The 13,815-nt window shown below is 31.2% G+C and overlaps 1 protein-coding gene across 1 annotated transcript in view; it reads right to left on the bottom strand.

The window, feature by feature from the left end:
- Positions 1 to 5,223, bottom strand: part of LOC111039107 — a gene marked incomplete at its 5' end in the record, with an annotated part of 36,509 nt that extends 31,286 nt beyond the window's left edge. Inside the window, one exon of the mRNA XM_022322430.1 lies at positions 5,089 to 5,223. Coding sequence (XP_022178122.1) covers positions 5,089 to 5,223 — 135 coding nt within the window. The remainder of the gene's footprint in view (positions 1 to 5,088) is intronic.
- Between the last annotated feature and the right edge of the window lie 8,592 nt (positions 5,224 to 13,815).

Here is a 13,815-nt window from a genome sequence, read left to right as displayed (position 1 = left end):
CGGAAACTCTAGACGTGAAATTTATATATGTCAATCTAAACCGGACGGACGATTATAATATTGTAGAAACCAGAAGGATTCGTACCCCCCCAAGAGAAGGCATAAGCACTAATTGATTGATATTCAACCCAACTGCAGACCGCGGCCATGCGCAGAGATATTGCTTTTATATTATATGTCTATTTTACGGACACACGATTTCAGAACCATCCATAATATCCTATAATATATCCAGAGTGATCAGAATTTTATTTGATAGTAATTTTCTCATATCATTATAGACCAAACAGAGCATTGTGTTTTTCACAAATACATTGAAAGAAAAAATGTAGAATCGTTTATAATATTAGTCCACGTTTAAATAATAAATTCAAAACAAAATGTAATAGCTTTTCTTTTTAAATATATTATAACTAAAAAATAATTAATACTTAATTTTAACTAATGCTAAAAATGTCAACAAAATATTAGAAATAGTTGTTACAAATAGCAGCGGACTGGATAATATGACTGGAGGGTTATTGTTGACCTTTTATGCTATGCAGGTTATGCTGGTATAATATTGTTTAGAACTATTATTCAATGCATTATAATTTATAAGTATTCATTGACGATGGTAAATGAATAAATAAAGCAAACAATAGAAGGTACATTAATATTTGATATAAATGTTTCCAATTAAACGTGTTGGAAATTTATTAGATTGGTTGATGGTGATTAGGTGATCAATGATCATTCATCATCGTATACTTAAACTCTTGTTGTTTTAAACATTTGGTAAACCTTAATCAAAATCATCCAATTCTTTCTTTCCGAAGGCTTTAATTTATAAATAATGGGATTACGTATTGTACTGAAAAATAAGTTCAAATAAATCAAAAACGATTTAAAAAACTCAAATAATTTAATAACTAGAAAAATGTGTTAGTAATAACTAATAGAAGACAATAATCGGATTAGCTATTCGATTAGCTAAATCATTCTTTTGAACACGCAACGGACTATAAAATTATTATAACATCGAACACCTCATCCGTGTAAATAACGATTGTAATGATTATATTGATATAATATTGTCGAGTGTTAGTCAATATGCAATTAACAATTACATTATTTGTATAAACCTATTCGGTAAGTTTAGTTTCATGATTTAATTGATGGCTAGACCGCGGTTTGATGAATCAGTTATCTATCATAGTTTTATCTTTTAACATATCAATTATGGCACTTCGTTGCGGTGACGTGTGATGATTCTGAGGCGACCTTTTCGATACAGTGTTGCATTCACACGGGCGGTCGATAACACCAGACTGCGTTACATAATGAAATACGTTTGACTAATGTTTATGACCTTTAAGTAGATATTTTGACTTTTGAGACCTAAAACGGGTGGAGTGACGGCACAGCGTTCCACAACGATAAACCACATTGCAAAGCGCGAGAACTCGCGTTCGTCTCGAAATCGGAAGATAAATAATAATTCTGCATATATATGTTGTATAATGCGTATACTAGTTTACACGTTGATATTTTTACACTTTTCCAAATTTACTGACATAAATTATGTACTTATACAATATCATATATGATGGGTGATAAGATTTTCAACTAAACACATTTAGTAATTCGACAGTTGAATGCTTTTTTTCGTCATAAATAAAATGTTAATCCATTTATTGGTTAAGCCTAACCCATTACCCTTAAAAACAATTGAAATTTTTACTGTCATATATTATAATATTAATTGAATAGGAGAGTATTACAGTAGTAATATAATATTATAAAAATAATCGATATGGAAACGAAATCACATTTTCGGTTTCAATCATTATAATTATTTGTTCGCGTGTGCCTTTCATAAATGTACGTATTAAGACTATCGCCGTTGACCGTATAATATTTTTCAAATATATTATTATAATGTTGCGTAACGATTGTGTAGACAATGCAGTGATTGATTGATGGTGCCCCGGTGAGAATACAATGACGGCAAGTAATACCGACCTTGAATCATTTATTAATAATTATATTTATATACGCGTACACGACATCAGGATCGGTCCTAAACGACCAGTTTTGTTTTTATTTTAGAACTTTCAGAGCTAATAGCAACAAAGATTGCAGTATCGGTTTATTTTCATTCGTCTCGTTAGTCTTGTCTGTTATCATTTTTTTTCCAGCTGAGGGAGACCATGGCTTCACGATTTTACTTTATTTATTGATAAGATATTTTTTCAATATATTAACAGGTAAAGGTAATTAAAAACGGGCATTTTAAGATTTTCTCATTAGTTTTGCAAAGAAAAAGTATTGTAAAAAACAAAAACAGATTATTTAATGCAATACTCAACTCAATACTTATAATGTAAAAAAAAAAAAACGAACTCGAATAGAATACATATTAAAATGGTGATGGATTATTTTAAAATATTTAAAGAACTCACGTAGGAATCATAAATTATGAAGAATTCACTAAAAAAAACAAAAACTTATTCAACGGATTTTGGAAAAAGAAAAAGAAATATTAGAACCATATGCATAATTGATCACAAATTGTGAGTTATTTTATTGGGAATTATTTATTATGGTAGCATTATTTTAATTTATACTAATTAACAGTCTAACATGAATTAAATTTTAATCATGATGGATCTAAATAATATAATATTACATTTTCATCGACTAAAATATGTACTACAAGTATTAAAAACAGGAATCTTAAAAGCGATTTAAAAGAATATCAATTTTAAATTTAAATTTATGATTACATTTTTATGTAGAATAAATAAATATTTTTACCGAAAGCCCATTTCTATATTATACATAAAAACGATTTTTTTTATTAAGTAATTTTACAAGAGAACGACTGAGTTTCTTAAAAGTTAAAATATTTAAACATCAATAATTTATGATTTTATATTATACACGCATTATACAAAACATTTTTATTTTCATTTAAGTTTTAAATTTAGATGAAATAAAATTCAACCAAATTTAATAAGTTCATAATTCAGGTTAGATTAGTTTGATAAAGATTTATTAGTTTTCACAAAAGTCTTTAAAAAAAGTTTGTTAATTATTATAGATATTTAAAAATTGATAAGTATGTTAAATTTGTGTTATCAATTAGAAAGTAGACATTTTTTTTGTTTTAGTGACCTATGCGCTTGAAACTTTAAAACTGGTTATTTAAATAATAATACTATAAGCATGGTAATGAGGTTAAGATAGTTTTAAAATATCGATAACTGTAAAAGGATTGAAACCTGAATAATAAAGCTTTTTCTATTTTTAGATTTCTATATTTTTTTCGTCAAACTTCTAGAACACTTGCATAGGTACAATAATAATTGATTTACGGAGCCGATTATAATAAGTCCAAGAATAGCTAAATTTAATAAAAATTGGCACAAAATCGATTTTTTATTTATGCTCGTGACCAAAAGTAATGAGGTAAAATATTTATAAAAAAATATTGTAACTAATATCTCAACTTTGACCCAGTGGGACGTAGTTAACCAGCCACTCTGCGAATACCATTTTTATGCGTTTTTCGCTAAGTGATCGAAGTCAAAAGTACTATACTATGAATAATTGTACTTAAGGCTCCTATGCTCATAATTTTTCTATTACTTAACCAATATATTATTAATTTTATTCAATGTAAAATTAGGTAGCTACAGTTGCGCATGTTTTTACTATACTCAAAGAAATAATTACAGTTAGTATTAATAAATTACTTAGTATGTTTCAGTAATGGGTTTGAAAATATTGAAATTTATTTTTGAACCATGTTATTTAACTTTTATACTTTTAACTATTAATTAAATTATCATATACATGTTGGTTCACCAAGCATGATCACCCATATTTTTCGACAATGATTTAGTTATTCAAAATCAGATACTGGAAATATATAAATATACATAAAAACCAATAGGTTTTCAAATTATCGGGATTTTTTGTACTACTCAAGGGACTCTCCTTTGGAGATCCAAGATTATGTATTTTTTAAATGGCAATCCCCGATTATTTAGAGTTTATTTTTTGATAATGTTGAAGTATATGAATCAAAATTCTAATGGGTGGATAGTATTTGAGTATAAAAGGGTTATAATGGGTTGGAAGATATGAAAGCTTATTAATTGGAAAATTAGTGTATAATATTGATCTAACAAAATGCATAGTTAATTATTAACTTGTAATAGTTGTACAAGTATTATACATTCTAGATCCAACATATTATATATATATTTATTATATTTTTGTAAAAATATTCTAAAAGATATTCTATATTACTCTTAATACACACATTTTAATAATTAAGAAACAACTCGTTTGAATTTCGATTTAGATAGGTAAATTTTCAAAAAATTATCCAATTAAATAATGAATAATTTAAAGTAAAAAAGAGGGGTTTTAATTTGAGAGACAGTTTTGTAGTCACTGAACACTCCGTAAGTAGTTAAAAAATTCTCAAGAATTTTAGTACATGGTATTTCACTTATTTAAAAAATCCAAAAATCAAAATTTGAATAAAGTCATAATTTGTGAAAAAATGGGAGTAAGCATGCTTGGTTATCAGTAATCACTGAATGTAGTGTATAATACAAAAAAAGATAATAAGAAAAAAGAACGCTTTTTCGCTGTTAGAATATCGCAAATATATTAGTTAGGTAATTTATTGATAATTCGTTTTATCGATACTCGAAATTATTTCTCAATATATATAATTTACCGTTGGAATCGACGTTTTGTTTATAAGTGAAACAGAGAATCGGATTTATTATGGGGTCATGTAAATTCAATGAAACATTAAATAAATTTTAACGTCAACTTTATAATATAAAACTCGGTTGCTAGTTTGAATGTGTTTCAGACGTGTTCTAAGAAAATATTATTTAACACAGACTATTGCCAATTTTTTAAGACTACATTGCAAAGGTCAGAGATGTAATAACTAATGTGTACTGTCTGGTACTACCAGCACAAGAAATATGTTTTTAAATAATCCTTAAATACAACATACTACGATAAGTATACTACCTATATGTAATCTTTAAATAATTTATGTAAATTTCGACTCACAACAGATGCGCCTTCGACGAGGATGGATTTTTCGCCGTGTTCCAACCAGCCACCTCCGAGAATTCTAGTCGTGACATTTAGTTCGTCTGGCTTCACGCATTTTTTGAAGTTATCATAGACGTCAGCTAAAACAAACAAATAAACAAATTGTAAACATCATAATATAGTATAGTTACAAACGATTTTAGACTCGGATCATATCATAAACCGTTTTTCAACGATGACGGAATCTCGATCGTACGTTATATCATAATAATCATAATTTATGTATTTAAGTGCGTGAATTTAGCATCTTATCATTGCGCGGTAAATGGAAATAACAAATTGGACTTGAAAAAATTAATTTCAAAGTTTTTGCTAGTTGATTTTCAGTATTAGTATAAGTTTATCGTTTATGGGGTTAGGCGTGCCCGAGCATTGGAACTAAGGATCCAAATCGGCCCGGACAATTTACAAGTCATAATATCGGTATTTTGCGAGTTGATATTAAAAATGTCAAACATACCCCTCCCTCTTCCGGCTGCTTAAACTCATTACTTACTACTATCACAGGTATTGTCAAAGAGCGGCAGACTTACGTAACACAAGACGAGAGTTATTCGTTCGGATAACGATATATGACGATTTTCGGTATAGAACGCATGGAATATAATACGAAAGAATATGGGCGAACAGCCAGGCGTAATGCATTATATATATTATTATGTTTTCCCGTCGACCGAACTACGGCCTATAGTAATATATAATGTGATAGTTTATTTTCTTACAACATATATATATATATATATAATATATATGTATAGATACCGACCGAATCGTCGCTGTGCGTCACGTTAGAATACGCACGGAAAAACATGAGAGTACGATCTCACGAGTTTTCCACTGCAGTCGGCACATCGGTGAGTTGTAGAGCGAGTCTAAAATGTGAGCGCGCGAAGGGTATATGACGACAATACCGAAGGCACACTTTCGAGTAAAAGCATTTGTATACTGCAATATACGGTTTATATAGGATCATAATATAGAGATCGAATAGAACGTTGTTTTAAATTTAAAAAAATGTTAATTTATAGATTAAGAAATAATAATTACACAATATTCTCAGTACGAAGCACGGATTAATTTGGTATTATTTTACCTTCAAAACTATAATATTGATTGCTATTATAATCTGAAACTACCGTATACGCACGACACATCCATCATTTCATCCACTACAGACTTCGGGGATAGTTACTCTTTTTTCACTTTTTCCAGAAATTTCCCAGTTTTTTCTAAGAAATCATATTTTGGGGAACTTTAAATTTAACCAACATTTCCAAACTTTTCCGAAAAAAAAACTCAGTTCTAAAACTATAACGTATATGTGATTGGGTGGGATAGAACTTTTTTTTCGTAACCGTGATGGATTTTTCATTACAACGTTAAAACGTAATAATTTTGCGTTACAGTACCTATAGATTGACCCAAGCAAAGAATGAATAACAAAATTAAGTAACCATAACCATCAAAAAAAATCTGGATACAAATTTTTTTAAAACGTAAAATCGGATTTATCGTAAGTTATAGCAACCGACATATTTTTATGCCACATGTAGTTTTATTATAATTTAATAAAATAGTATTAAATATAAAATAAAATAATATGATTCAATGTTTTTTCGTACGGCAAAGAAAATAAAATGTACCTAGTAGACCTTTACTAGGGATCGATTAAATTTTACTTCCAGCTTCTGGGAAACATCGATCATTAAGCATAGGTATATATTCACGTATGCAATACTCGTGTAACGTATTAGCTACCTATCGTGTTGTGTTTGAGACACGATTGAGAATAAAACACCTTTTTTGCAACACGATTGAGCATAAAAAACTTTGCAACGTTGCCATTTTCAATTTTGGACTGCACAATACAAAAATATTTAGTTATATAATTATTATAATTCAAAATATAACATGATTGCAGAGTCAACTATATAGTCACATTTATAATATTACATAGATTTGTTCGATAATAATAATAATAATAATAATAATAATAATAATAATAATAAAATGTTCATACTTTCTCTAGTTACTGCCTATCGTGAAGTTGAAATTTATAATAATAAATTAAATTGATATGCCTTGGTGTCTGTTTCCAAGTTGGCTAAAATATATTAATGAAGATTCCGTATTCTTACGATTTAAATATTGGTTGAAAGTTTGGAATATTAGGTCCGGAACTAATTTATTAATCGATAACATTGTCGATAAAGCTGGGCTCGGCTCACGGCTCGAGTCTGATATCAAAATACTTGGTGTAATAATACGCGAAAACAATAAATTTCCTAATTTCGACAACGTGAATAACCTCGTATAAAATAAAATATTCTATGCTCAATCGTGTTGCTAAAAAGGTATAGGCTCCATCGCTTTATGCTCAATCGTGGTTTACCGCGTGTCGTTTGCAAATTATTTTATTCCAAAATAGAACATATACCTAACTTTCAAACCACGAAGTCGGTCAGTCTTCGTTGGTCGGTGTTAATTTATTTCGATCAAACTAAACGATAATTATTGCAAAACCTTACTTTTATTGTTCTAATCGATGAGACAAAAATCGATATTTCTGTTAGGGTCAGGAGCCCTGTTCTCGAGATCGTTTGATAAAATATCACGTGTGATATTTGCTTATTATCACCAAAATATAAGGTTTTGTATTCTGGAATACATATTTGATAAACGATTGTTTATTTTCAGTGATAATTTGTCACGAGGGTTTTGCGTTGCGATATATTTTCATCAACAATTTTTTCTGTCGTATACCATTTACCTAAATAATAATTATTTGAAGGCTGTAAAATGAGATTCGGAAGAATATTATACCTAATATATCGCGTAAATTATATTTCACTGGGCGCTCATGATATTATAATATAATATTATGCCGTGCATCAAGATTACGATATTACGTAAGTTCTGTTCGTAAACACATTTGTTTGGTTTGTAATAATTAAATACACGAATATATGTCACATCATAACGTCCCGCGAGAATTATTATTGGTTTGGTTCGGCCTTTAAACCATACTGACGTCTGTCTCGAAGCTGTAAGTATTTTAGTCTTTTACAATATAATATTATATGAACACTAACTATACACGATGGTCTAAAGAGATCCACAACGACGATAAATAATTATTTAACGCAGCTGCAACGGGAGTTAGTCATTACGATATTCAGAAAAATGTCTTAGGGCCGATAGAACCGAGTGCATGACGAAACAACTACTTTAATGAATTACAGAAGTTTAGATTAATTTCACTGATGGACAGTAGTTTTTCGGCTCTGTTTTATCGATCTGCTGCACGGACGTTTCATTAAAAAGCTTACCGGGCTCTTTCAGATTCTCTTTCCGTGAATATTTTTCACAGTACTTAAAGCGTTAAAAGGAATCTCGAGAAGAAAATTGTAATCCTCATATTGTTCTTTAAGTAGGGCTTTACAATAATCAAAAAATCCCGTTTTTCCCGAAAAGTTTGCTGCGATTGCGTTTGGCGACGCGACAATTCCCATGTCAATTGTAATAATGAGATTAATTGTGTTTGAAATGATGTGCCATCAGTTATTTTAAAAATGTGTAATCAACTATAGTATGAATACATTTTAAATACCTATCACTATTTTTTTTAACAGTTTAGGTACTTCTAAATAACAAGGATAACATTGAACCTTAATATGCACTTTCGTATTTATTAAGATATTAAATTCATCACTTTCAAATTTATTTTAAATGCTAAATTCGGTTACAACCAAACATATATAGTACACATATATATGTGTACTAACCAATATTTTTTTAGTTATTATGAAAATTGTATACCTTATACAATGACAATCAAGATGATAATTGCAACATAATAGTATTTGATTCAATCGTACTTTCAGTCATTTTTTTTCACCAAAAATAAATTACAATTTACAATCATACCTTTATTCACAAACATTTTGAAAACCGTTATTTACATGATAAATATTGTGTTAATGAATGAACTGCGATATGAATAATTTATTTGAAATTATAATAACAATAACAAGGCACAACTAACAGGGAAAAAGTTGGATAATGATATAAACAGAAGAAATAGAAATGATAAAATAAAACACGTAAATAAATATATGTTGACCGCTAATTTATTATCATGCAACGGTTAAAAGGAAAGGGTTGAATTAAATTTCTGGGCATAAAAAGCTGATATCCATATTTTTCACTTGATACTGGAATAGTCTAAAAACATGTTTATACGATCGCGTACGAATCAATTTAAAAAGCACGTTCTGTACAACTGCAGACGATAAATATTTAACATTTTGTTACAAGAATGAATATCGACTTATAATACTCGTCACAATACAATAATATAGTTTTTAGACAATCTGTACTTGATACACATGAACAGTTGGGGCGAGGAGTTTTTATAGGAGTCGAGTCATCAACGTACCACCGTCATGGAATTTGTTTTAAATGAAAAATACAAATAAAAACTGCACTTATAGAGTTTATCTGAGACTTAATATACGGAATAGGTACCTATACTAAATCTGAGATATAACCGTAACTAGTAGGCTAGTAGGAATTTAACGAAATAATTCTGTGGTGACACAACGCGCAGTTATGCGCATACAAGGATATTTGCAACAGCTTTCGACAACAACAAAAAATGTCACCAGAGTGTCGTCTACTGTGAAATACTTTTCAATATCCAAACGTATAGAGGTTTTCAGCCAGCTATAACATTCCCAGCGCAGACAGCATGGCGCCCCAGCGATGATTGCCTTCAGCTCCTCAAAAATAGTACACTTAAGTGCATTGGAGACCGCCGAGCTGTGTTAGTACAATTCAACAGATTACAGTTGTAAAAGTCTATGAAACAACTATTGAGCAGGGTATCTCATCATATATGTCCATTGTCCTCACCAATTTTTTTTTTACTAGCGTCAAACTAATGTTAACGAAACTTATTAGAATAACAAAGAGCTACACGTGTTACAACATGTGTTTGAAGTATATTTTTGGTTTTACTAACGTTCAAAACATAATAAGCTAAAATGTTTAATTTCGTGTACCCAACTTAAATATTTGAAAATCCAATTGATATAAATATTTTAAAAGTTGAATTATTAATTTCCATTAAAAATTCACTCAGTTATCCAAGTTTTAAAGTTTACGAGGCGTAGGGCAGATGGGTAAAATACATAGGAGGGTTCGGGGGAAATATGCGGTCAGGTAACCTGTATAATAATATATGAAAAGCAGAAACCTAAAACGTAATTTTATTTACTAATTAGCAAATAGTCGGTTTCGGTCAACTATACTTAACGATTCGATTAGATTTCAAATGACCGGTGTTCATTAGGGGGCCCCCTATACAATATTTGTTTTGTTTTTTATCTCGATGTATTGTTTATCAAATAACGCGTAAGAGAGAATACTCTAAAAAAACATAGTCTCGGCGGTATCATTCCCAGAAATGTCTACACAAGACCGGAAGAGGCTGTTTGCAGTTTTTTCAAGGGGGGCGAGCTAGTCGAGAATTGACGATTGAAGTCCAACACCAAGACCTTCAAAGAAAAGCTCATATCCGGCGCTCGGAGTTATAACGAGGTCATATTATTACTATAACAATTATGATCGACAGAAGAGGAAAAAAAATTGATCAAATTATTTAAAATAATATTATTATGTAAACCTTACGTAGTACACTCCGCGGTGGGTCGCACTGGGAGTTGCCTAGAAATCGGTCACGTCACGCACCGGGTGGTGGTGGTGGTGGCGGCGGCGGATTTTGTTTCATATTTCAACGGTTGGCCGTATGCATACAGGACGATTTTGTTGTTTTTAGTAAGTACACGATTTAGTATGACACTGTGCGTATAGATATATTTAAGAATTTGATTTTTTTTCGGAAACTTGAATTTAAATAATATATGATTATAAGATATAACAATACTTGAACCATATTATATATTGAAGGTATCAGTTTTCAAAATATTTTTACTGACCTGTCTCCCGCCAAAATCATCGGAAAATTTTTATGACTATCGATCTGATATGTTGGACCTGCGATAATCGCACTGATGTATTGGACAACATGTAAATATTGTCAAACTTACCTAATATTTGGCCATTTTCCGAAATTAGATAGGTACAATGAGTGTATCGACGTACACTTTCAGATTAAATAAAACGTAAATACTCGCAGTTGGTGAGAAATATACAGCGTTTGTTGTAATAATAACCGTTTTAAGAATCGAGAAATCAAAAACACAAAAAAGGTGAACAACATTTAGGGAACTATAAATAGACACGATAGGTCTTTGATGATCGTGTCAAGAGTATCACTCTGTATAATACCTACTTTTATTATTATTACTAATATATTGTGGCGTAAAAAGAGCTCGACGGCGACGAGCAAAAAAAGGAAAAAAAATGTACATTATGTGATTGGCAGCCGTCATGAAAAGGCACTATGCGGTGAATTTATGCCGCCGAGACGTCGGTCGTCACGCACGATTCCGTCGAAAAACGCCATCGTTATGCCGCCGCCAGAGTGTATAATAATAATCGTAATAGGTAGTAATATTATAGACGAACGAACGCGACCGCGGGCGTTCTGACCTATTTCGAGGGGGCAAGGGTAGCTTTACCGAAACGACTATCAGTATTATATTCCATTATATCAACACTATTATCAATAAACAAATCGTCCGAATTTCTCCCCAGCCAACGTGTTTGTATAGGTCCGCAAATTCTCAACAAATTGTCGGCGCGGTCTTACGATGGATAGGTATGCTAGATACTACTATTGAATTTTTTTATAAAGGTAAACACTCATTTTTAAACTATTTTTTATTCATAGCTGTCATGTAATTTATTGATTTTTTAATTTTTTTGAATTAACATTTTTTATTTCATTTCTGAAGCAGAACATTTTCCGGAGAATCACTTCAGTGCAAATTGAATTTCGAACGAAGAGTTACTAATAATTACTTGCAGCTTAGACGAGCAGAGTAGTAGTGTATCAATATTTTGTGGGGTGCCCTCTTGCTGTGCCCCTCATCTAAACTTATAATAAAGCTCTAATAGTTATAACTAATGAACCATACCTATATTACAGATACTTATTTATTATAACAATGTGACGGTAAAATTCGCAATACTATCATAAGAAAATAAATAGTTTATCGACACTAATACGTACAATAGTCAGTAGTATTATTATTATTTCCATATAATAATCTACATTAATATCTCTACATATAATAACAAAGGATTCCATTGATAAGAATGATTTAGGATGGTAGCCCACAGTGATAAATCCATTATTCGGAAATGTCGACTTATTCAATACTTTATTGTGCATTAAGCATACTATTATTATCTCAGCATATCATATTATTAAACCGAGTACAACAACTTCGCAGTATTCAATTTCATCGTGGCTTTATCTATATTATACTATATTCGAATGCTTCGAGTATGTATTATGCAAATAGTTGGGTAAATAAATAGGCATAACGTATACATTTATACATATTAAATATAGATTGTATGTGCATCGTTAGGTTAGTGCATATTGTGAAAATCTCATTTTCGCATTCTACGGATAATAATATCATCAAGAGTCGTTTCACAATCATAATAATCGTAAAACGAAATTAAACAATTCCTGCGATGCGCACTTATATCTGTTGGTTCGTAATAGAAACTATGCATACTTATACAAACAGACACCCAAGACAAAATGTTCTCACAACGCGAGGACGCTAAGAAACATAGACGGCCTACTGTAATGAGTTAATTTATCACCAATTTGAAATCGTTATGATTTTTGACAAATCGTATTTAAAAATCATTGCATTCGAAAAACCTCCGAACACTGGCCAGAACTGCCCCTCGAAAAGTCTTCACAATTGTTTGCAGTTATCTCAGTAGTTTTTCCATCCGCTTAGGAAAACTACCGAGAGAATTGAAAATACACCTCTTTGAAATAAGTACCCTAAAGAGATTTATTACCTTTAACGGTGTTACGTGCGGCGTTCGCATCGTTTATTTCTACGGACGAGGTTTTCCGGCGTCCGTAAAAAAAAAATTCATAAGACACCTTACACGGGCTTTATTACTACAATTTTCGAAAGAGTCAATGGTCCGGTGAAAAAAATTCCGAGTGCAATATCAGGTTCATCGATTTTGATAAATATACAAAGCGTCCTAACCACTTTTGTGGCCGATGACGAAGCAATGTGCATAAAAATAATATTTGTTAAATCGGAAAAAAAAATCGGACGGTTACCTATATGTCTGGCTGACATCCAAATCTGAAACTGATCATCGCTCGTCGACGGGACTCCCATTCATAGCGGAGATGTCGTCGTTCGACTGCCACTAAATATTGTATGTGCATATGTATATACACAAACCGTCCGTTGTGTTATAAAATATACGTTTAGTACGCTTACGGTGTTGGGACAAACAAGAGCTCGGTGATGGAAGTCAACGTGAGTGGAGGTCAAGCTTCTCTCTGCCGAATCACAACGCGGAAATGAATAATCGATGTGCACAGGTATTTACTTAAGGGGTGCAGGTGGGGGGAGGGGGGTCGGAGGCCTACCCACCGCGATCGTAGGGACGGTTGGCGAGTGGGCGAGTTTGGTCAGTCCGGAGAGCTTAGGAGTTTCGGCACGA

This window comes from Myzus persicae, unplaced genomic scaffold (genome assembly GCF_001856785.1).
Source record: "Myzus persicae strain clone G006 unplaced genomic scaffold, MPER_G0061.0, whole genome shotgun sequence".
In the NCBI taxonomy this organism is placed as follows: domain Eukaryota; kingdom Metazoa; phylum Arthropoda; class Insecta; order Hemiptera; family Aphididae; genus Myzus; species Myzus persicae.
Note: the sequence above shows the minus strand (reverse complement) of the source record. Positions and strands in the feature narration are given on the sequence as shown.